Source organism: Entelurus aequoreus, linkage group LG24 (assembly GCF_033978785.1).
Source record: "Entelurus aequoreus isolate RoL-2023_Sb linkage group LG24, RoL_Eaeq_v1.1, whole genome shotgun sequence".
NCBI classification, from domain to species: Eukaryota; Metazoa; Chordata; class Actinopteri; order Syngnathiformes; family Syngnathidae; genus Entelurus; species Entelurus aequoreus.
The window spans coordinates 8,904,063-8,927,453 of record NC_084754.1 but is presented as its reverse complement, the minus strand read 5'-3'; the positions used below and the strand labels follow the sequence as shown (position 1 = coordinate 8,927,453).

Below are 23,391 nucleotides of genomic sequence, written 5' to 3'. Positions count from 1 at the left end.
AGCGGAGACTTTCCTGATCCTCTAAGCGACATTTTCTATGTTAAAAACGACTAGCGACAAATAGAGCTTCTATTTCTGGTGTTTTTTTGTGTTCGGAGCCTGACTTCTTTCACTCTGCAGTTTCTGTCCTTACCGAGCAGCGGGTGCTGCTGAGCCCCTCCACCGTCTCAAAGCACTCACGGGCGGACACACTTCGCACTAGCCTCGCGCCAGTACCAGCTAGCGAGCTAGCTAGGTAGCAAGCTGCACACAATGGCAGATAATTTGAATGTTTTAAAAAAACATTTTTTATTGAACAACAAACATACATTTATATTGCACACAGGTGTACAAACTATTGTCATTAGTGGCAACGATTGGAGCTGCATCTGAAGGTGTAGAGAGGAGCTTCTCCTGTTTAAAGCGGCTCAATCCAAAAACATGCACCAGGTTGATTGGCAACACTAAATTGGCCCTAGTGCAGTGGTTCTTAACCTGGGTTCGATCGAACCCTAGGGGTTCGGTGAGTCGGGCTCAGGGGTTTGGCGGAGGTCAAGACACACCCGACTCATCGTGTAAATAAAAACGTCTCCCTATCGGCGTATTACGGATACGGCAACACAGTAGAAGTCACACTGATTTGCAGGTGTGTAATTTGTTGTGAGTTTATGCACTGGGTTGGTTTTGTTCTTTGAACAAGGTGATGTTCATGCACGGTTCATTTTGCGCACCAGTGAAGAAACATGGTAACACTTTAGTATGGGGAACAAATTCACCACTAATAAGTTGCTTATTAACATGCAAATTAGTAACATATTAGCTCTTAACTAGTCATTATTAAGTACTTATTAATGCCTTATTCGGCATGGCCTTATTATAACCCTAACCCTATAACCCTGACCCTAACCAAATAACTCTAAATTAAGTCTTTGTTACTTAGAATATGTTCCCCATACTAAAGTGTTACCAAAAATATATAACTTTGTCTTGAATATGAAAAATAAATATATATATATTTTTCACTAAAGAAGGGTTCGGTGAGTGCGCATGTGAAACTGGTGGGGTTCGGTACCTCCAACAAGGTTAAGAACCACTACCCTAGTGTGTGAATGTGAGTGTGAATGTTGTCTGTCTATCTGTGTTGGCCCTGCGATGAGGTGGCGACGTGTCCAGGATGTACCCCGCCTTCCGCCCGAATGCAGGTGAGATAGGCTCCAGCACTCCCCGCGACCCTGAAAGGGACAAGCGGTAGAAAATGGATGGATGGATGGACGGATGGCTTACACTCCAACACCATGGGCTGAGGCCGTTTAAGCAGCCTAGCTCTGCTGGCCATTGAGAGGACACTTGTCAAATCCCTGGAAAAGATGCCTTCTTTTACGACAGGGTCACGATCACTTTCTTAAAAAGGAACGGAGGGTGGAATTTACGTATAAATAAACCAACACATTTTATGATGGAGGCCGAAATTGAGCTTCCCCTCCTTGAGAGACGAGCATCCGCCAGTGGGCCAAACCAACTGGCGGATGTAATTACATTACATTACCTGTAATGTAATTAGATAAAGCATCTAAATTTAACAGCTAAATCACTACACTATTCAGAACTATACAAAGAAAGTTACAGTATCGTGTTGTTAAAATTTTGACGCAAAACCTCTGTTTCTTTATTATTTATTCCAAATCCGTGTGTAATAAACACAGATGTTTTCACACGTGATTGGGGATCCCAATAGTTTTAAGTCTGCAAATTCATCTAATACCAAATGGAAGAGAGAAGTTTCCCAAACATGGTAAACATGTAAAAATGCAGTACAACCTGCGATAAAGTTTGATTTCCGAGGGGAATCACCAATACACTGTCATACGAAACCCCCACACGCACACACGGGCAACATCGGAGCTTTTTCTCGCTACTGTAAGCAGCAGAGGGAGGATCATAAACATAAATAAAGGATGCATCATTTACAATATTATCAATAAATGATCAGAGATACTTCAGTTTGCTAAAGCATTAATATTAATATAAAGCAAGCTATAATGTAGTGAACAGACTGAACAGTAACACATTACTTGTAACTGTTATTGACAACCTCCTGTGACGACACTACAAAATGAAGTAGAAACGGTAAGCATTAAATATTAAGTAGTATGTAAAAATCTGATTTACCAATCTACTTTCCTTACAACCGCTTTTACGTTTCGTAATCAATCATGAGAAGCGTCAAACACAGATAAAATGCCCCAGAGATTGGGATAGGTTGTTTGGATTGATACATACAGTATAAATATAGGCTATGCTCTAATGTTGATAATATAATACGAATGATCCTTGACTGACAGTCGTCACATTGGCTCTTAGAAGATAGTGGAATAATATTACTCATATGGTCAGCGGGTATTTCAGACTCCCCTGCTCCAGATACTTATTATTGTACTTGTAAATTTCCTGTTAATAGCTGCTTACTTTCTGATGCAATGCGGTTCCTTGATGGTATTAAAGTTTTCTTAGCACTTATTTCTTGGTGTGATCTAGTCGGCAACCCAAAATGTTGAAAGAGCCATATTGGACCAAAAATACAAAAAATAAATCTGGAGCCGCAAAAAATTGAAAGCCTTATATAAGTGGTATAATGAAGGCAACACATGATGTAGCTATATTAGCCTACTGTCAAAGGCTGACGCAAATCTTCGTTGACAGAAATGTTGTATTCAAATTTTTATTCTATGCATTTTTGCAACATTGGAAATCATTAGTAAAACACAGAGGCTATTTCATCCCTATAAGCCTGTTTCGCAGGTTTCCCTGCTCGAATAAAATCCCCTGACGAGCAGGGAAACCTGCGAAACAGGCTTGTGGGGATGAAATAGCCTCTGTGTTTTTTCCTGACCTAACGTATATATATATATATAGATAGATAAAATATCTATCTATATATATATGTATATCTCTATATATATATCTATATATTTATATATATAAAGATATATATATATATATATATATATATATATATATATATATATATCTAAAGATATATATATATATATATATATCTATATATTTATATATAGATATATATTTATATATATCTAAAGATATATATATATATATATATATATATATATATATATATATATATATATATATATATATATATATATATATATATATATACATATATATATATATATATATACACACTACCGTTCAAAAGTTTGGGGTCACCCAAACAATTTTGTGGAATAGCCTTCATTTCTAAGAACAAGAATAGACTGTCGAGTTTCAGATGAAAGTTCTCTTTTTCTGGCCATTTTGAGCGTTTAATTGACCTCACAAATGTGATGCTCCAGAAACTCAATCTGCTCAAAGGAAGGTCAGTTTTGTAGCTTATGTAACGAGCTAAACTGTTTTCAGGTGTGTGATCATGATTGCACAAGGGTTTTCTAATCATCAATTAGCCTTCTGAGCCAATGAGCAAACACATTGTACCATTAGAACACTGGAGTGATAGTTGCTGGAAATGGGCCTCTATACACCTATGTAGATATTGCACCAAAAACCAGACATTTGCAGCTAGAATAGTCATTTACCACATTAGCAATGTATAGAGTGTATTTCTTTAAAGTTAAGACTAGTTTAAAGTTATCTTCATTGAAAAGTACAGTGCTTTTCCTTCAAAAATAAGGACATTTCAATGTGACCCCAAACTTTTGAACGGTAGTGTGTATATATATAATATATATATATATATATATATATATATATATATATATATATATATATATATATATATATATATATATATATATATATATATATATATATATATATATATATATAATAATCGCTTCAAAATAGAGGCAACTTGTTTTTCCACTCTACTGGTACTTCAAAATGCAAATAATCTGCGATGGCCATCACATAGTTTTCATAAAAAATCGAACAAACTACTACTCGATTGCTAAAATAATTGACAGCTGCAGCCCTATATATCTTAATATTTGCCATTCAGCATTTCAGATTAATTTGATATAAGTATGATAAGCCCACTCATGCCTTTTTGTAGCTCACAAAGGTCAAAACAACACTTAGGATGCACATTAGTAAACACAGCTCTTAGGATTCTCGAGAAAATGATTTGCAGTTTGAGCATGTTTTACACAATTAACACTTAAAATTATACACATGGTTCGGAATGCTTTGTTATTATTGTATATATTCACTTATCTGGCAGGCTCGTCTGCCTACTGTGTCAAGTGACGACAGTAGGTGGTGTAGGTTACATTGACTACCACGCCGGCTATTTTTCACTCCGCTGCTGGCATGCAGCTTACTGGGGCAAAGGTAGAAGCATCATCTGCTCAGTGCACCAAGACCTTTCTAAACTTGAGAGCAGAAACACATGTCAGGAAGAGTCAACGAAGTTTTCTCATTTAGGGTTTCTTCCTAGCATGAACTCTTGTCAACCATAAAGCTGGATCACACATGGCTGATGATGATAATAACTTTTTCTGATTTGGGAAGGTTCCTATGCGTAATTGTAAAGTTTCTTTTGCACTATCAAGAATTTTAGCTGACAAGCGGGCATTGAAGCAAACCTGCAGTGAAGCTATCCTACGGAACAGCCCAGACAACTACGAAGAACGTTTTAGTGTGGGTTCTGGAACCTGTGCCTGTTTGCAAGAGATTTGCTTTAAATGAAGTCTGACCTTTGCAGGACAGCAGCCCAGCTTTCAAATGGCAAGCTGCTTATTGAAGTGACTCCCGTGTAAACATTGCAAGTTCAAACACATCCATTACTCATAATGTGAGAACATCCAAACAGCATGCAGACACCAGGCCTACAGTGGGTCCAAGATAAGAGAGGATGCAATTTGTCTTCAATTAAGCAGCCATGCTATCTAATGCAGAGCTTTTGAGTAACTTGCAAGTGAGGATTTAAAGTTAAGTTAAAGTACCACTGATAGTCACACACACACTAGGTGTGGTGAAATTACCCTCTGCATTTGACCCATCCCAATGTTTTTAAACCTTTTTTTGAGCCAAGGCACATTTTTTGCGTTGAAAAAATCCAGAGGCACACCACCAGCAGAAATCATTAAAAAAACAAAACTCAGTTGACAGTAAAAAGTCGTTGTCGCAATTGTTGGATATAACTTTAAACTATAACCAAGCATGCATCAATATAGCTCTTGTCTCAAAGTAGGTGTACTGTCACCACCTGTCACATCACGCCATGACTTATTTTGAGTTGTTTGCTGTTTTCCGGTGTGTAGTGTTTTAGTTCTTGTCTTGCGCTCCTATTTCGGTGGCTTTTTCTCTTTTTTTGGTATTTTCCTGTAGCAGTTTCATGTCTTCCTTTGAGCGATATTTCCAGCATCTACTTTGTTTTAGCAACCAAGAATATTTCAGTTGTTTTTATCCTTCTTTGTGTGGACATTTTTGATTGTCATGTCATCTTCGGATGTACATTGTGCAGGCCTTCTTTGCTCCACAGTAAGTCTTTGCTGTCGTCCAGCATTCTGTTTTTGTTGACTTTGTAGCCAGTTCAGTTTTAGTTTAGTTCTGCATAGCCTTCCCTAAGCTTCAATGCCTTTTCTTAGGGGCACTCACCTTTTGTTTATTTTTGATTTAAGCATTAGACACCTTTTTATCTGCACGCTGCCCACCTCTGTTTCCGACATCTACAAAGCAATTAGCTACTGGCTGCCACCTACTGATATGGAAGACTGTATCTCATGGCACACTAGTGGTTGAAAAACACTGACCCATCCCATTGTTCCACCCCCTGGGAGGTGAGGGGAGCAGTGAGCAGCAGTGGTAGCCGCGCTCGGGAATCATTTTGGTGATTTAACCCCCAATTCCAACCCTTGATGCTGAGTGCCAAGCAGGGAGGTAATGGGTCCCATTTTTATAGTCTTTGGTATGACTCGGCCGGGGTTTGAATTCACGACCTACCGATCTCAGTGCAGACACTCCACCCACAAGGCCACTGAGCAGGCGTTTTAGTTGTTAAAGTTGATTTTCCATTGCTCCATAACTTGAAATCAGGGTGAGATTCTACGTAACTTGTGTTTTTTTCCCTTTTAGGACCTGAATGGTACGCTGAAGAGCATGCTGTCCGAGTGGTTCTCTGTTGGCCTGCTCCGACTAGAGCGGATCACCTGGAAGTCACCCTGTGAGATCCTACAAAAGATCAGCCAGTAAGGCAGCAAATGGGATTCTAGAAAATGTTGTCTACACGAGAGTCATAAAATGAGAAGTATAACCCCGAATCATCTGCCAGGTACGAGGCGGTGCACCCTGTAAGGAACTGGGCTGACCTGAAGCGAAGAGTGGGGCCTTACCGCCGCTGTTACGCCTTCACCCACGCTGCCATGCCTGGGGAGCCTCTTGTCGTGCTACACGTGGCCCTCACAGAAGACATCTCTGATAACATACAGGTCAGAGTCGAAGGGTTTTGGAAGGAGTTCTATTTCACTAGCTTCGGAAGACGGTAATATAAGTTTGGGATGTAATATTTGGTTCCTCATCACTTACTGCTTGAAAATTCAAAATGAGTGACCCTTAACTCGGCCTGGGCCGATGTTCGATAAGTCAATTGACCGAACGATAAATGAAAATGAAGTTGTAAGTTTTCCAGTGTTGATATTCGCCATATGCATGCGCTGTTACAGGTTATAAGAGCGGTCATTCTTTGGCAACAGTTTCAGCAGATACGGGCTAACTATAACATATAGAACATGCTATACGTTTACCAAACAATCTGTCACTCCTAATTGTTCAATCCGATGAATCTTATACACTACCGTTCAAAAGTTTGGGGTCACATTGAAATGTCCTTATTTTTGAAGGAAAAGCACTGTACTTTTCAATGAAGATAACTTTAAAATAGTCTTAACTTTAAAGAAATACACTCTATACATTGCTAATGTGGTAAATGACTATTCTAGCTGCAAATGTCTGGTTTTTGGTGCAATATCTACATAGGTGTATAGAGGCCCATTTCCAGCAACTATCATTCCAGTGTTCTAATTGTACAATGTGTTTGCTCATTGGCTCAGAAGGCTAATTGATGATTAGAAAACCCTTGTGCAATCATGATCACACATCTGAAAACAGTTTAGCTTGTTACAGAAGCTACAAAACTGACCTTCCTTTGAGCAGATTGAGTTTCTGGAGCATCACATTTGTGGGGTCAATTAAACGCTCAAAATGGCCAGAAAAAGAGAACTTTCATCCGAAACGCGACAGTCTATTCTTGTTCTTAGAAATGAAGGCTATTCCACAAAATTGTTTGGGTGACCCCAAACTTTTGAACGGTAGTGTACGTCTTGTCGCTTACGTGAATGAGCTAAATAATATTATTTGATATTTTACGGTAATGTGTTAATAATTTCACACATAAGTCGCTCCTGAGTATAAGTCGCACCCCCGGCCAAACTATGAAAAAACAGCGACTTATAGTCCGAAAAATACGGTAGTCAACTAAAATAATACATAACGATGCGAACACAGCACCTTTCAGCAGAGATTCAACATTAAAGAGAGATTCAAGACTTATGTTGCCTGGACAACAAAATTTCCTGCAAGGCCACGTAGGTGCAAGTTAAAAACAAAATATAAACATGTCTAGCGCACATTACAATTGTTAAGTACAAAGACGTCATGAATAATAATAATAATACAAGTGATTTGGCTTTGTATGGTGGGTCTGTAAGTCATGAAATAACACAGTGGGGAGGTATTGCACAGTCATACGTAGAGAACCAGTATTCAGCCACACACATACCCGATCACTTGCACAAACACAACAGCCACACACATACACACACACACACACACACACACACACACACACACACACACACACACACACACACACACACACACACACACACACACACACACACACACACACACACACACACACACACACACAGCCCAGTGATAGCTGCACAAATTATGTAATTTAACAAATCTTCAGAGGGTTAAATATACTGCAAAGGTTTGACGCTGACATACAGAAAATGTTTGAAACTGTTGCTCTCTTTCTTAGAGTATTGTTCGGGAGTTTTCATCCCTTGAACTGGAGGAGGATGTGAATAAGATAAACGCAGCCATCTTCTACTCCATCTCCTCCACACAGGCTGGTTTACAAGGAGTGGAGCTGGGCAACTACCTGATTAAGAGGGTGGTACGGGAACTCCAGGTAGGTTTTATTTTGATGAGTGTTCTGGTTGTGTGGTTAATGGGAAGGAGAAGCTTTAAGACTAAACATACACAGTCTGGCCAAAACTTTTCGATTTACGATCTTTTAGATCAAGACAAATATGACTATGTGTGCGAACCATGTCTCTGTGTACGAATGCTTCGTTCAGGCGCCTGCAGGCAAAAAAGTAGGGCGAAAAATGGTTGCGGAGGCAGAGCCTTCTACTTGACTTGCTGCACAGGTCACGTCTCAACACTCCAGCATGTGTGCCTTTTCTTTTTTTTTGCTTTTTGACAAGTTTTGTCCATTTTGCTAACTTGCCATATTTTCCGGACCATAGGGCACCCCGAATTATAAGGTGCACTGCCGATGAATGGTCTATTTTCGATCTTTTTTCATATATAAGGTGCACCTGATTATAAGGCGCATTAAAAGAGTCACATTATTTTATTTTCTAAATGGAAAACACTTCCTTGTGGTCTACATAACATGTAATGGTGGTTCTTTGGTCAAAATGTTGCATAGATTATGTTTTACAGATCATCTTTAAGCCGCTTTCTGACAGTCGCTTCCAGATGCACCATTTTGTGGGCGGTCTTATTTACGTCTTCTCCCCGTCATCTTCGTTGTAACGGTGTAGCGAGCAAGGACGGGAGTGGAAGAAGTGTCAAAAGATGGAGCTAACTGTTTTAATGACATTCAGACTTTACTTAAATCAATAACGGAGCAGCATCTCCTCATCCGGTAACAACAACAACACCCGAAATGTGTCCCATGAAAAAACATCTGACCAGAACTCTCTAATAACTAAAGTTCCTTGGGTGAATAATGTAAACTCACTACACCGGTATGTTTTAGCGCTTTCATGGCGAGTTTACTGACAGATATAAGTAAGAACTTTACACTACTTTATATTAGAAATGGCTACAGCGGAGGATGAATGTCCCATAACAAGAAGATAGAGAAAAAGAAGAATAAAAGACGAGGATGGCGGCGTCGTGGGAAGACCCGCTAGAGATGAGGATGGCGGTGGCGTGGAAAGGCCCGCTGGAGACGAGGATGGCGGCGTCGTGAGAGGGCCCGCTGGAGACGCGTATGGCGGCATCGTGAAAAGGCCCGCTGGAAACGCGAATGGCAGCGTCGTGGCAAGGCCCGCTGGAGACGCGGATGGCGGCATCGTGGGAAGGCCCGCTGGAGACGCGGATTGCGGCGAATGCAGGCCCACTGGAGGTGCGTATGGCTGAGTTTGCAGAGCTGGAGCAACAGGCGGCTGTGCTGGTGGCGTTTGCAGAGCTGGAGCAGCAGGCAGGTGGGCTGGAGGTCGAGCTAGATATAAGACTGGCGGCAGCGGCCGTGCAGGAGGAGGCATCCTCGCTGGACATAGAACAGGCAGCAGAATCTGTGCAGGAGGTAGCAGCCTGGCTGGGCATAGGACAAGCGGCGGAGGCCGCGCAGGAAGAAGCCGCTTGGCTGGACGCAGCTGTGCCTCTACAGTTGCACATCTACCAGCAGTCGCCCCCGTCCCTCAGGAAGCGGATACCAGACGCTATCACCCACTGTGGGAGAAACAGTCACGGATGGGAGGAGAGAGGTCTGGTGGAGGGCCTTTGCTGCTATAGTCTTGGCTTCAGCTTTGGGAAGCTGGACAGTCCCTCTGAGCGGAGCTTGAGTCATTGACAGTGGGGGGGTGGCTAATTGTCTTCGCCCTTGAAAAAAATCCATGCCGGGCTCCTCCACCAACATGTCTGCATGATCCAGGAAGGAAAAGTCTGTGATAAAAGATTCACCTGGTGGGGGCGTGGCTGCGCGCCCCAGTCGCTCGCGCTTTCTTGCACGTGCCTTGAGCACTGGTGGCGTGGCGTCATCCTGTTCTTCAGAGCTCGGGCTACACTGGCTAATAGCTCAAGTCTTGAATAGAGAGGCAAAGTGGTCAATGGGGTTCTTGTATTCAACCCCCTTTGGAGAGGAAGGGTGCAGCACTTGAGCCTCCTGCACCAGAGGAGGTTGAGTGAGCTGCGCGCTGTCACAGCGTGATGAAGCTCGCTTCCGCCTTCGTCGACGACGTGCTGGCTCGGCACTTGGCCAAACTGTTTCATTAAAGAAAGCATGATTCTCCGGTCCCCAGACAATCAACACCTCCAGCGAGTCCTTCAACACTTCCAAATCAATCAAGCACTTTTCTCTCAAATTCTTCATCTGTGTATTCCATTGCCAAGTCACTTCTTGGCTCGAGAATTCTGTCACGCTTGCGGGGCTGCATGTTTGCGATCATTGTCGTGATTTCGAGATGCAAATGGAATGCACCTTGCAGGTAAAACAATACTTAATTACACCAGTAGTCAAACTCTACACAAACACGTGCAGGGATGTGAACGTGAAACAGAACACAAGTGCAGTTAGGAGTGCACAAAAAGACTATACGGAAACTTAAAGGCCTACTGAAATGATTTTTTTTTATTTAAACGGGGATAGCAGATCCATTCTATGTGTCATACTTGATCATTTCGCGATATTGCCATATTTTTGCTGAAAGGATTTAGTAGAGACAATCGACGATAAAGTTTGCAACTTTTGCTCGCTGATAAAAAAAAAGCCTTGCCTGTACCGGAAGTAGCGTGACGTCACAGGAGCTAGTATTCCTCACAATTCCCCGTTGTTTACAATGGAGCGAGAGATTCGGAGCGACAAAGCAACGATTACCCCGTTAATTTGAGCGAGGATGAAAGATTCGTAGATGAGGAACGTTACAGTGAAGGACTGGAGAGGCAGTGATGGACGTATCTTTTTTCGCTCTGACCGTAACTTAGGTACAAGCTGGCTCATTGGATTCCACACTCTCTCCTTTTTCTATTGTGGATCACGGATTTGTATTTTAAACCACCTCGGATACTATATCCTCTTGAAAATGAGAGTCGAGAACGCAAAATGGACATTTAAAGTGACTTTTATCTCCACGACAATACATCGGTGACACACTTAGCTACTGAGCTAACGTGATAGCATCGTTCTCAAATGAAGATAGAAACAAAATAAATAAACCCCTGACTGGAAGGATAGACAGAAGATCAACAATACTATTAAACCATGGACATGTAACTACACGGTTAAAAATTCTCAGCCTGGTAAGGCTTAACAATGCTGTTGCTAATGACGCTAAGGCTAATTTAGCAACTTTGCAACCGGACCTCACAGAACTATGATAAAAACATTAGCGCTCCACCTACGCCAGCCAGCCCTCATCTTCCCATCAACAGCCGTGCTCACCTGCGTTCCAGCGTTCGACGGCGCGACGAAGGACTTCATCCGTGGGTTTGGCGGCAAGCATCGGCTAGGCGTAGTAAGTAGTCCTTGTTGTGTTGCTGTAAGTATTGTACTTAGCCGCTAATACTAAGGCTGCAGCTAACGATTATTTTTCTATCGATTAATCTATAGATTATTTTTTCGATTAATCGGTTAATCTATAGATTATTTTTTCGATTCATCTATAGATCATTTTTCCTTTTACCGATTATTTTTTATTTTATTTTATTTAAAATGAAGATGAAAAAATAAAAGTAGGCCAGTTTTTTCAAAAGGCATGGCTTTTATTTACAAAAAAAAAAAGTATGGCCACTCAGTCAACATTGACAACAACATGACAAAATATTCTGTAACAATGTAAACATTTAAAACTTTTAACATTTAACAAAATTAAAAGTAGCTTATTTGCTTTTTAATGTGCAAATATAAAAGTAAACATCCAGTGCAAATCTTAATATTCTGCAATAGTATAAGCATTTCACAAGTAAAAGTATTGCTTATTTTGCTTTAAAATGGGCAAAAATAAAAATAAACATCCAATACAAAAAAGTGCAAAACGAAATATTCTGTAACAACAGTGTAAACATTTCAACAAAAGTGAAAGTATTGCTTATTTGCTAAAATGTGCAAAAATAAAGATAAACATCCAATACAAAAAAGTGCCAATCTAAATATTCTGGAGCACTGTAAACATTAAGTATTGCTTTTAAAATGTGCAAAATAAACATCCAGTCCAACACAGTACACAAGAACCAATTCTACTCATTCCAGTGAGTGACTAACAGTTGTAATGAAGAAAGGTTAGCATGTCTACTTGCTTTGCTTCTTTTCTTGTTTACAATATTCCCAGCAGCTGAAAATAGGCGCTCAGAAGGGGTCGATGTGGCTGGAACTGAGAGCTAATTAGCCTTCACCTCAAACCAGGACTGCGAGCGAGCTGAGCTGCAGTTTAAGTTTCTAGTAGGTCAACGGGCTCATAGTGATGTTACTAGTAGTTGACTGGGAGGTGTTTATTATCATTTGGGGAGAGTCTGCTGCCTGATGCTCACCTGCTAAACACCTATCTGCTCCACGCTGAAGCGCTGACTACATGCGCTCTGAATACGCACTGCTGATTGGCTGATAATGCTGCGTGTGTACCAATCAGATGGTTGTGTGGGTGGGACAATGCTGCGTGTGTACCAATCAGATGGTTGTATGTGTGGGACAATGCTGCGTGCTGAGACAGAGGCAGAGAAGCAAAGCAACTCGTTAAGACTTTAGCAGCTAAAGTTAGCTTTAGCTTAGAAACTCGTTCGGTACACCCCCGTACCGAACCGAAATCCACGTACCGAAACGGTTCAATACAAAACACATACCGTTACACCCCTAGCAGATACAAATGACACATTCATGTTTTTGTGTAATGATGACAACGTATGCTAACGCGGACGATTGACTAGTTGATGGTTGATGGTTTTCTTTTCAAATGTTCGTTCATAGCCGTTGTGCTGCTATGATAGGCCATTTCCGCTCGACACAGTGTGCATACAACAACATTATTAGGCTGTGTATTGAAATACTCCCACTTTTGACGACTTTTGGCGTGCGTTTTTCCGCTCGCTCGCACAGTCTGCTTTGCGCTCCGCCATGACGGTAGTGTGACGTAATTATGCGACGCGTCGACGCACAAAAACGGCATCGACGTATTTACATAACCGATGACGTCGACTACGTCGACGCGTCGTTTCAGCCTTAGCTAATACACCGATCGATCCCACCTACAACGTTCTTCTTTGCAGCCTCCATTGTTCATTAAACAAATTGCAAAAGATTCACCCACACAGATGTCCAGAATACTGTGGAATTTTGTCGAAGAAAACAAGAGGTTTCTGTATCTGGTTCGATGGGGTCCAACCACTTCCGTGGATTTTATGACGTCACGCGCATAAATCATATGCAAAGGAGTTTTTCAACCGGAAGTGTGGCGGGAATTTTAAAATTGCACTTTATAAGTTAACCCGGCCGTATTGGCATGTGTTGCAATGTTAAGATTTCATCATTGATATATAAACTATCAGACTGCGTGGTCGGTAGTAGTGGGTTTCAGTAGGCCTTTAAAACAAGACTACACTTACGGTGAGCGAACAGCGTGATGCAGCACTCAATTCTCGAGCGCTGATTAAACCGTGAGGCTGGCTTAAATAAGCTGTTGATTACTAACTCAACTCAACTCAGGTGGACCTAACAGTGCTCCGAGGCAAGAGTCAAGTCGCTTCAGGAAGGACAAACTAAAACAGGAAGAGAAACCAAAATAAGAGCGCGAGACCGGAACTAAATCATCAAACACAGGAAAATGCCAACAAACTAAAAATAAGGCACGGCCACATGCTCTTCTCAACAAGCAGTATGGGTCCTGCAATAAAAAAAAACACTTGACAAAAAATAACACAAGTCAAAGAAGAATGTCCATTATTATTTCTAAACATACTCATTTTGCTTTGTCTGTTTTTTGCTGGTATGCGTCATAACAAACATGGCATGTTATACCGCGCTACCCTTTCAGCCCAATGCCACAGAGAGTTTGCAATTCATAGTGAATCAATAGCATACTGTGGCCCTGCCCTTTGAACTGATGCTGCTGCTGTTCTCACCACTCACCACCTCCTCTTAAGTGTGGATTTTTGTATACGCTGCAGGAACAACTTTTCCCACCACTAACCTCCGGGAGAGTGCAACCTTCAGGGGAGCCCTTGTGGTAAAGGGTTTTTCTATTGTGCACTTAGCATTGGCAGGCAGAATTTTAGTTTTGTTGCTCTTCATAAATTTGAAGGCTCTCCACATTAATGAATTAATCTCCCGCCTATTTAAGCATTTGCTTACACACTCCAAAATGGATGCAGAAACACATCAACAAAACAGTTGTTACCAGATAGCGACAGAAATGAAATCCCATCCGTCCCTCTCAATAAGCTCAGAAGAGCCCTTCACGTCAGCCTCCTCCAGCGAGCACTTGTGAAATGATTGGAACATTGAATGGAGCATCAGAAGCCACTGTGCCCACCAGATGGGAAATTTGCCTTTATAGTGCACCATTTCTGAGCATTGCAAGCCGATTTTAATTCATAGTAACGTATGGATTAGTAAGCACCGTAGAGTATAGTTTATCACTTTTGACTGTATAAGGCATATGTTCCTTTTTGACTGTACTTAAATGTATTATAGACTGTATTTATATTATTCACATGTGAATAATGCTGTATAATAGACAGGTATTTTTTTACATGTGAATAATATAAATACAAAGTGTTTATTGTTTATTGTGAGCGAACTGTGGTGCTGAATTTCCCCCAGGGATCAATAAAGTACTTTCTGTTCTATTTTATTATATTCTGTTCTATTCTATTCTATCACTTATCTCAAGGTTGTTTGTTGAAGGCCAGAAAAGGGGTACTTAAGTTTTGTTTTGTCGTTTTTTTTTTTAAAGATCTCAAATGACTAATGCATCTATTCAAGGTCATCGTCTCCAGTCACAGAAAAATTACCTCACCTAATGAAAATAGCCATTTATTATCATTATTGCAGCTCTAACAACTCCTCCTGCCTAGAGTCAGCTGGAATACACTCTAGCTCACCTGTTACCCTGAACAAAAGTGGTAGATTGGTACCTTTCCATTATGTCATTGTGTTTCCCACCAAACTGTTTTCCCACTAAGGGCAATTCATTGAACAATAAATGAAAATGAATTTGATAATTTTGCTGACATTGATAAATTTCCATGTCCGTACGTTTGTTTTCTGTGTCTGTTGCTTCTAAACGCGGCGCAGGAGGGTTCACTCCGTGCATCGCTCTCAGCACCTCTGAACGCGTTTATTCCATAGCAGAAATAAATGAACGCAGTAAACCTTCTAGTCCAGGGGTGTCAAATTCATGTTAGTTCATCTGTTCCCAAGTGGCATGATTACCTAAAAATGAAGACAACTTCAGATTGCTTTCTTTGTTTAAAAATAGAACAATCACATTCTGAAAATGTACACTTACACGTTGCGGTTATGAACATCCTATCTTAATCTGTTGTTATTTATACTTTCGGAATAAATGATGTGATCATGTTTATCAGTCAAATAAATGGAATTGAGTCTAGCAGAGTTTTCAAATAATCCGATTGGTCCTCTAATTTCTAATTAATCCGAAAATGAAATGAATAATAATATAAATATCAAATTACCGGTACAGAATGTAATTGACTCAATTTTCCTCACATCATGTGGTTTATTCTGTGCATATAATAATAATAATAATAATACCTGGGATTTATATAGCGCTTTTCTAAGTACCCAAAGTCGCTTTACATGTAGAACCCATCATTCATTCACACCTGGTGGTGGTAAACTACTTTCATAGCCACAGCTGCCCTGAATATGAATTGTCATCTTCAACAAAACTTGTGAATTTGGACTAATTTCATTAATCAAACATGCAGTTAGAACGGGATACATGTTATTTTAGCATGATTATTATGTAGGCCCAGAAAATGTGTCCCCATGCAGTTATATGTACAACACGAAATGTACAGATTATCAAAAGCATGTATTTGGTTTAAGTATCATAGGGTACATTACCAACATCTTTGATAATCGATAATCGGGACTCCCTCCCACTCTCCAAAAACATGCATGTTAGGCAAATTGGACACTCTTAATTGTCCATAAGAGGTATGAATGGTCGTGTTTCTTGGAGACTGGTGACTAATCCAGGGCGTACCCCTCCTCCTGCCTAGAGTCAGCTGGAATACACTCTAGCTCACCTGTTACCCTGAAAAAAAGTGGTAGATTGGTACCTTTCCATTATGTCATTGTGTTTCCCACCAAACTGTAATCTATTTATGGCAGTGGTAGTGGGGCTTTAAAATTTGTAGAAGTAACAACGTAATCATCACATTTGTTTAATTGGCCATGGCACGTTTACAAGTCGCTAAGTTGGCAACACATGATCCCTGCTGCTCAGTTGTCATATTCTCTGGCAGACAAGATGTGGTATAATGTGTTTATGGGAGAAGGCAAACTCTGCCAATAGAGGAGGCAATGCTTTTTATAATATTAAAAGCATTACGATGCTTCGAAAACCACAAGATTTGGGAAAACGATGTCACATGGCCAATGCATGATTCCATTTTTGTTGCAGATCTGAAGCAGATGCACCATTTATTTTAATGTAACATCATCACTGTAAACACTCATTAATTAATGATGGTGAACAGGATGTTTTGCTTTAGTGTAGGGATGCTCAAAGTGTGACCCAGAGGCTGTTTGCAGCGAGCGGTTTATTTTAAAAACTGCAGAAAGGTACTTTGTAAAGAGAATTGGCTGAAATGTTCATGCTGATAACTAGGGCTGGGCGGTATCCCGGTGTTATAGTTAGTATCGGTATGTTTTGCTATTTATAAAGTAGATGTAGTATAAATAAACATTGATTGATTGATTGATATATATAAAGTAGCGTACAGTTCTAACTTATATCTGTTAGTATACTTGCAATGGAAGCGCTAAAAACCACTGGTTTAGTGGTTTTACGTAATTCACCCACGGAACTTTAGTTATTAGAGAGTATATCAGACGTTTTTTCACGGGACACATTACCGGCGTTGTTGTTGCACTAGTGAGCCACGGATGAGGAGATGCTGCTCCATTATTAATTTGAATAAAGTCTGAATGTCATTAAAACAGTTAGCTCCATCTTTTGACACTTCCACTACCATCCTTGAACGCTACACCGCTACAACAAAGATGACGGGGAGAAGACGCTGTCAAAGTGGAGCCACGAAAATAAAACCGCCCACAAAACGGCGCATCCTGAAGAGACTGTCAGAAAGCGACTTGAAGATGATCTGTAAAATATAATCCATGCAACATTTTAACAAAATAACCACCATTACATGTTATGTAGACCAGTGGTCCCCAACCTTTTTGTAGCTGGGGACCGGTCAACGCTAGGTGGATTTTTTATTTTTTTTCCATAAAGAAATACAATCATGTGTGCTTACGGACTGTATCCCTGCAGACTGTATTGATTTATATTTATATATAATGTATAATATTGTGTTTTTTATTTTGATTTAATTAACAAAAAAACATTTTTTTATTTTATTTTTTTATTTCTTGCACGGCCCGTTACCAATCGGGCCCGGTGGTTGGGGACCACCGATGTAGACCACAAGGAAGTGTTTTAAATGTAGAAAAAAAAAATCATAATATGACCCCTTTAATGTGCCTCCAGACCCCCTGTGGCCCCGAAAGGGACAAGCTGTAGAGAATGGATGGATGGATGGATAATCTGGTGCAACTTTTTTATGAATCATTGGCGGTGAGCCTTCAGGTGCGGCCAATGGTCCGAAAAATACAATATGCATTAATTATTTTCCCTAGTAATTAGTTACATGTATAAAAACAATTTTATATTAGTAATTAAATTACTTTTTTGCTTAAGTAACAAGTAACTATAATTAGTGACTTTTTAAAAGTAATTTGAGAACAATGGTAGTAACAATTCTGTTACTATCAGTGTGTAAGCGTTTAAACTAAACACTTTGTTTAAAATACCGTAGTAAATTGTTTACCCCGATACAACCTAAAAATACTGGGATATCAGTTTAGGTTCGTATCACCCAGCCCTACTAAGAAGTAATTATGACACAAATATGTCTTTTAATTACATACGGAAGTATCTCAACTTACAAGCTTAGTTGGTTCTGTAACAAAGCTCTTAACTCAAAACACTTGAATCTCTCAAAAAGTTATTTGGGAATGCCCGGCAGGCCAGATTGAAAAGCTTAACGGGCCTTAATTTGCCCAGGTCTGCCATAGCCTGAGTGGATGTCTGAGTTTTATTAAGTGTGCTTTGGTATAACCGGTTACAATCATTCTTAAGTTGTGAAGTTGCAAAGTGATGAGCCTACAAAGCAGTTTGGCTTCTTAGCACTCACACAAGTCACATTTCCAATCTCATCTTCCTCAACCGTTCAGGAATTGATTTTCTTTTGTTAGAGCGATTTGGATGACATCTAAAAGGGCGCCTGAGATAGCCGGTGTCAAAAAAAAACCTTGTTTGTTTGTTGTGCTCGCAACATCCGACTAACCAGATGTGACAGTTTCAGTGACAAATACCAACATGGAATGGTAAATGGTAAATGGGTCGTACTTGTATAGCGCTTTTCTACCTTTTTTTAAGGAACTCAAAGCACTTTGACACTATTTTCCACATTCACCCACAGTGTTTCCCACACATTCATTTATTTGTGGCAGCCCCCCATGAAAGAATTACGTCCGCCACAAATAAAAAAAATAAAAAAATTATTATTATTATTATTATTTTTTTTGTCCTTTCCAGCTTCTCAGGCAAATCATATAGTTGATGTAGATGCCCATATAGGCTGTTCAGATTTACTTTACAAAAGAGAAGTGTAGGATACTTCTCTTGTTGCCTTATTTGTATTTGACCACTACTGTTTTGTGTTTATTTGTTACTGACTGTGGCAGGACACCTCTGCCTCTGTTTCACTTTATGTTGCTGGTAAATAATATGGTTGTAGTAGTAGGCTAAAGTTAAATTATTTAGTATGCACTAATTAAAGGGGCAGAGCTTTAAGAGACATTTTAGCTTTTATATTTTATAAGATATATTTTTTGTAAGAACCACAATTAATAAATATTTGAGTGAATAACTTATTGTTCAAATCTGTATATAAATATGTACATAAAGTGTTGTAATTATATTGTAAAATGAATGGATGGATGGACGTTTAAAACAAAACTGTTATTATTAATTAGTAAGTATACATTTTTTGAGCCTTTTTAGAGAAAATCATATCATTGTAGTACATTATGCAAATTACTCGATGATGTCATGGTGACCACGCCCAAAGCCACACCCCCACCGCCACAGGTATCTTGGCAGTTTATGGGAAACACTGACCCATTCACACACACACACATTCACACACTGATGGCGGGAGCTGCCATGCACGGCGCTAACCAGGCCCATCAGGAGCAAGGGTGAAGTGTCTTGCTCAAGGACACAACGGACGTGACTAGGTTGGTAGAAGGTGGGGATTGAACCAGTAACCCTCAGATTGCTGGCACGGCCACTCTCCCAACCTCGCCACGCTGTCCCCCATGGAGCTGAATTCTACATGGCAGTAGCACTTTTTGATTTTTTTTCATCAAATGCCAGAAAGTGTGTCTGCATGGTGTCCGGCTACAAAGACTTGAAGGGCAATTTGTAGTTTCAAATGCTGTTTTGAGCATTGCTTTTTATTGAAAAAACATTCGTCCAAAGAGATGTGTTGACCCCTCACCTTGGCAGTGTAAGTGTTGCTCTACCCTTGGTGCTGCACAGATGATGACAGAGACTGTGTGATAGAGCTTTACCTGTGGTGAAGTCAAAGAGAGGAGAAGTGCACTCCAAATTGATGATGGAGAAAAGAATAGCGAGGAAAAGAAAAAGGTCAGAGCCAGGATTTAAAGTGAGGGGAGGAGGTTGCACCACCCTATAGAACAGGAGAGTTGCGTGGCTTTCCTACTAAAAGTGGATCTACTATCAAACCCAGAAGACACTTTTGCAAGTAAAAATGTAGATGTACGCACGCACAAATCCAAGTACATTTTCTTGTTGCATCACAATCTACTTGAAATTCACCTCAGATGTGTGCGTGGCTCAGCAGACCCAGGCCACGCCCCCTTATAAATACGCAAATCATATTGAAAGTAGCCATGATACTGATAACGGCACATGCTGCCCAATGAGGACTCAGTAGGCCAGAGCTGGGCAAATATTTTGACTCCGGGGGGCCAATGTGTATGTGTGTATACATTATATATACTCTTTTAGCTGTAAAAATCTGCTGTGCAGTATGTGTGTTTGGGTCCCTTTTTTTCAGGAACACTAATACTAAAAGTCACAATGTCTGATAGAGTTCTAAAAAAGTTATGACAGACCACCTCAAATATAAGAAATTTAATTTTACTGAATGGGACACCCAAAATGTACAATAAAATAAAGAAACTGGGATTTACAATATTAACAATGAACAATAAAAGACTGAATATTAAAGGCCAACTGAATCCCACTACTACCGACCACGCAGTCTGATAGTTTATATATCAATGATGAAATCTTAACATTGCAACACGTGCCAATACGGCCGGGTTAACTTATAAAGTGCAATTTTAAATTTCCCGGCAAACTTCCGGCTGAAAACGTTTCGATATGATGACGTTTGCGCGTGACGTCAATGGTTGACGCGGAAGTATTCGGAGCCCATTGAATCCAATACAAAAAGCTCTGTTTTCATCTCAAAATTCCACAGTATTCTGGACATCTGTGTTGGTGAATCTTTTGCAATTTGTTTAATGAACAATGGAGACTGCAAAGAAGAAAGTTGTAGGTGGGATCGGTGTATTAGCGGCGGACTACAGCAACATAACCAGGAGGACTTTGAGAAGGATAGCAGACGCGCTAGCCGCCGACCTCACCTTGACTTCCTCCGTCTCCGGGCCGCCAACCGCATCGGTGATCGGGTGAAGTCCTTCGTCGTACCGTCGATCGCTGGAACGCAGGTGAGCACGGGTCGTGATGAGCAGATGAGAGCTGGCATAGGTGCAGAGCTAATGTTTTTAGCATAGCTCTGTCGAGGTTCCGTAGCTAAGTTAGCTTCAATGGCGTCGTTAGCAACAGCATTGCTAAGCTTTGCCAAGCTGGAAAGCATTAACCGTGTAGTTACATGTCCAGAGTTTGGTAGTATTGTTGATCTTCTGTCTATCCTTCCAGTCAGGGACTTATTTGTTTTGTTTCTATATGCAGTAAAGCCCGATGCTATCACGTTAGCTCAGTAGCTAAAGAGCTTCGCCGATGTATTGTCGGGGAGATAAAAGTCACTGTGAATGTCCATTTCACGTTCTCGACTCTCATTTTCAAGAGGATATAGTATCCGAGGTGGTTTAAAATACAAATCCGTGATCCACAATAGAAAAAGGAGAGAGTGTGGAATCCAATGAACCCTTGTACCTAAATTACGGTCAGAGCGAAAAAAGATACGTTCTGCACTGCACGCTAGTCCTTCACTTTCACGTTCCTCATCCACAAATCTTTCATCCTCGCTCAAATATTATGGGGTAATCGTCGCTTTCTCGGTCCGAATCTCTCTCGCTGCTGGTGTAAACAACGGGGAAATTTGAGCAGTCCTTCCTCCGGTGTCGTCACGCTACTTCCGGTAGGGGCAAGGCTTTTTTTTATCAGAGAGAAAGGTCTAAAAAAATTATGTAGGACTTGAAAATCTTAATGGGCCGTATTTTGCCCAGGTCTGCTACAGAGCATAGGAGAGTTGCGTGGCTTGCCTATTAAAAATTGATCTACGATCAAATCCAGAAGACACTTTTGCAAGTACAAATTCAGATGTACGCACGAACAAAGCTAAGCACGTTTCCTTGTTACATCACAATCTACTTTATTTTTTTATAAATGGCTCCTTTTTTTGGAGGTGGCTTCTTCCCACCTCCAAAAACATGCACCTGGGGAAAGGTCTATTGGCAACACTAAATTGGCCCTAGTGTGTGAATGTTGTCTGTCTATCTGTGTTGGCCCTGTGATTAGGTGGCGACTTGTCCAGGGTGTACCCTGCCTTCCACCCGAATGCAGCTGAGATAAGCTCCAGCACCCCCCTGTCGCGGGGGGTGCTGGGACAAGCGGTAGAAAATGGATGGATGGATGGGCTGCTAATCACTGCTATGTTGGAATTATAATTAATATTGATACTGTTGTTGATATTATTCATTTTTGTTTGACTTCTTTTAGATTGTTTTGTGTCATGTTTGTGTGTCCTCTCAATTGCTCTGTTGATTGCTATTCTGGGTGTTCCTGGGTGGGGTTTTGGAATTGGAATTGTATTATTGTGGGTAATTTTGTTGGATTGATTAATACAAAAAAATTAAAAATTAAAATCTTCCTGAAATTGACCTCAGACGTGTTCATAGCTAGGCAGGCCCAGGACACGCCCCCTTTATAAATACGCAAATCATATTGAAAGTAGCCATGTGACTGATAACGGCACACGCTGCCCAATGAGGACTCAGTAGGCGGTGCTTCTTTCTCCTGCTACGGAAAAGAGCACACAGGCACAAAAAAAAAAAAGAAATAATTGGTTGGCATCAGAAACAAAGTGAAGAACAAGATGGATGTACATCGCCAAAACAGAAGATCGTTGCAACTGTCGCCTTCCTCGGCCCCATAAGTGCCCAAATGTTCTGCCTTCAAGGGCCAAAAGGAAAATGTGTCATAGGTTAGGACCACACTTGAGGCACCCTGCTGTAGAGCATTCTTCCGGTATGGCACTTTTCGAGTTCATCATCATATTTTTTAGCTTGATTTCCCCGAGCCTCTCTTTTTCAGAACCTTATATTTTCGAGCCCGAACACAAGGTGGATGGGCAATAGCTTTTAGAAGCTGAATGCTAAACGGATGTACCTTGATTGAAACATTAGTAACCATTAGTAACCTTTGTTACCTCTGCCAGGAGGTTATGTATTCGCTCGGGCTTGTCTGTTTTTTAGTTGGTTAGCAACATAACAAAAAAGTTATGGGCATATTTTGAAGAAACTTTTCAGGAAATGTCAGAAATGGAGAGGACGAAGAGATATTGGGGGTGTTTTTAAAATGAGGCTTTACTATTGAGAGATAGTGCCTGGCAAAGGGCTGTATAAATACAAAAAAAGCTACGAAACTATTTTATCTAAAAAAGTCAGCTAATTATGGCTGTGTGGGCCGAGTCGCCATTGACGTGAGGTTACAATTTTGCCTGAAGTTTTGGAGGAGGAGCGAGCCACTTGCACTTGCGTCATGATGCTGTGTTATATTCCAGGCTAGA

The 23,391-nt window shown here is 40.6% G+C and overlaps 2 protein-coding genes across 2 annotated transcripts in view; one reads left to right on the top strand and one right to left on the bottom strand.

Moving 5' to 3' along the window:
* Positions 1 to 23,391, bottom strand: part of zgc:173742 (DNA topoisomerase I, mitochondrial) — a 117,622-nt gene that overhangs the window by 78,915 nt on the left and 15,316 nt on the right. The gene's annotated exons all lie outside the window — the stretch shown is intronic.
* Positions 1 to 23,391, top strand: part of mlycd (malonyl-CoA decarboxylase) — a 32,102-nt gene that overhangs the window by 5,417 nt on the left and 3,294 nt on the right. Inside the window, exons 2-4 of the mRNA XM_062036205.1 lie at positions 6,073 to 6,185; positions 6,269 to 6,425; positions 8,042 to 8,194. Coding sequence (XP_061892189.1) covers positions 6,073 to 6,185; positions 6,269 to 6,425; positions 8,042 to 8,194 — 423 coding nt within the window. The remainder of the gene's footprint in view (positions 1 to 6,072; positions 6,186 to 6,268; positions 6,426 to 8,041; positions 8,195 to 23,391) is intronic.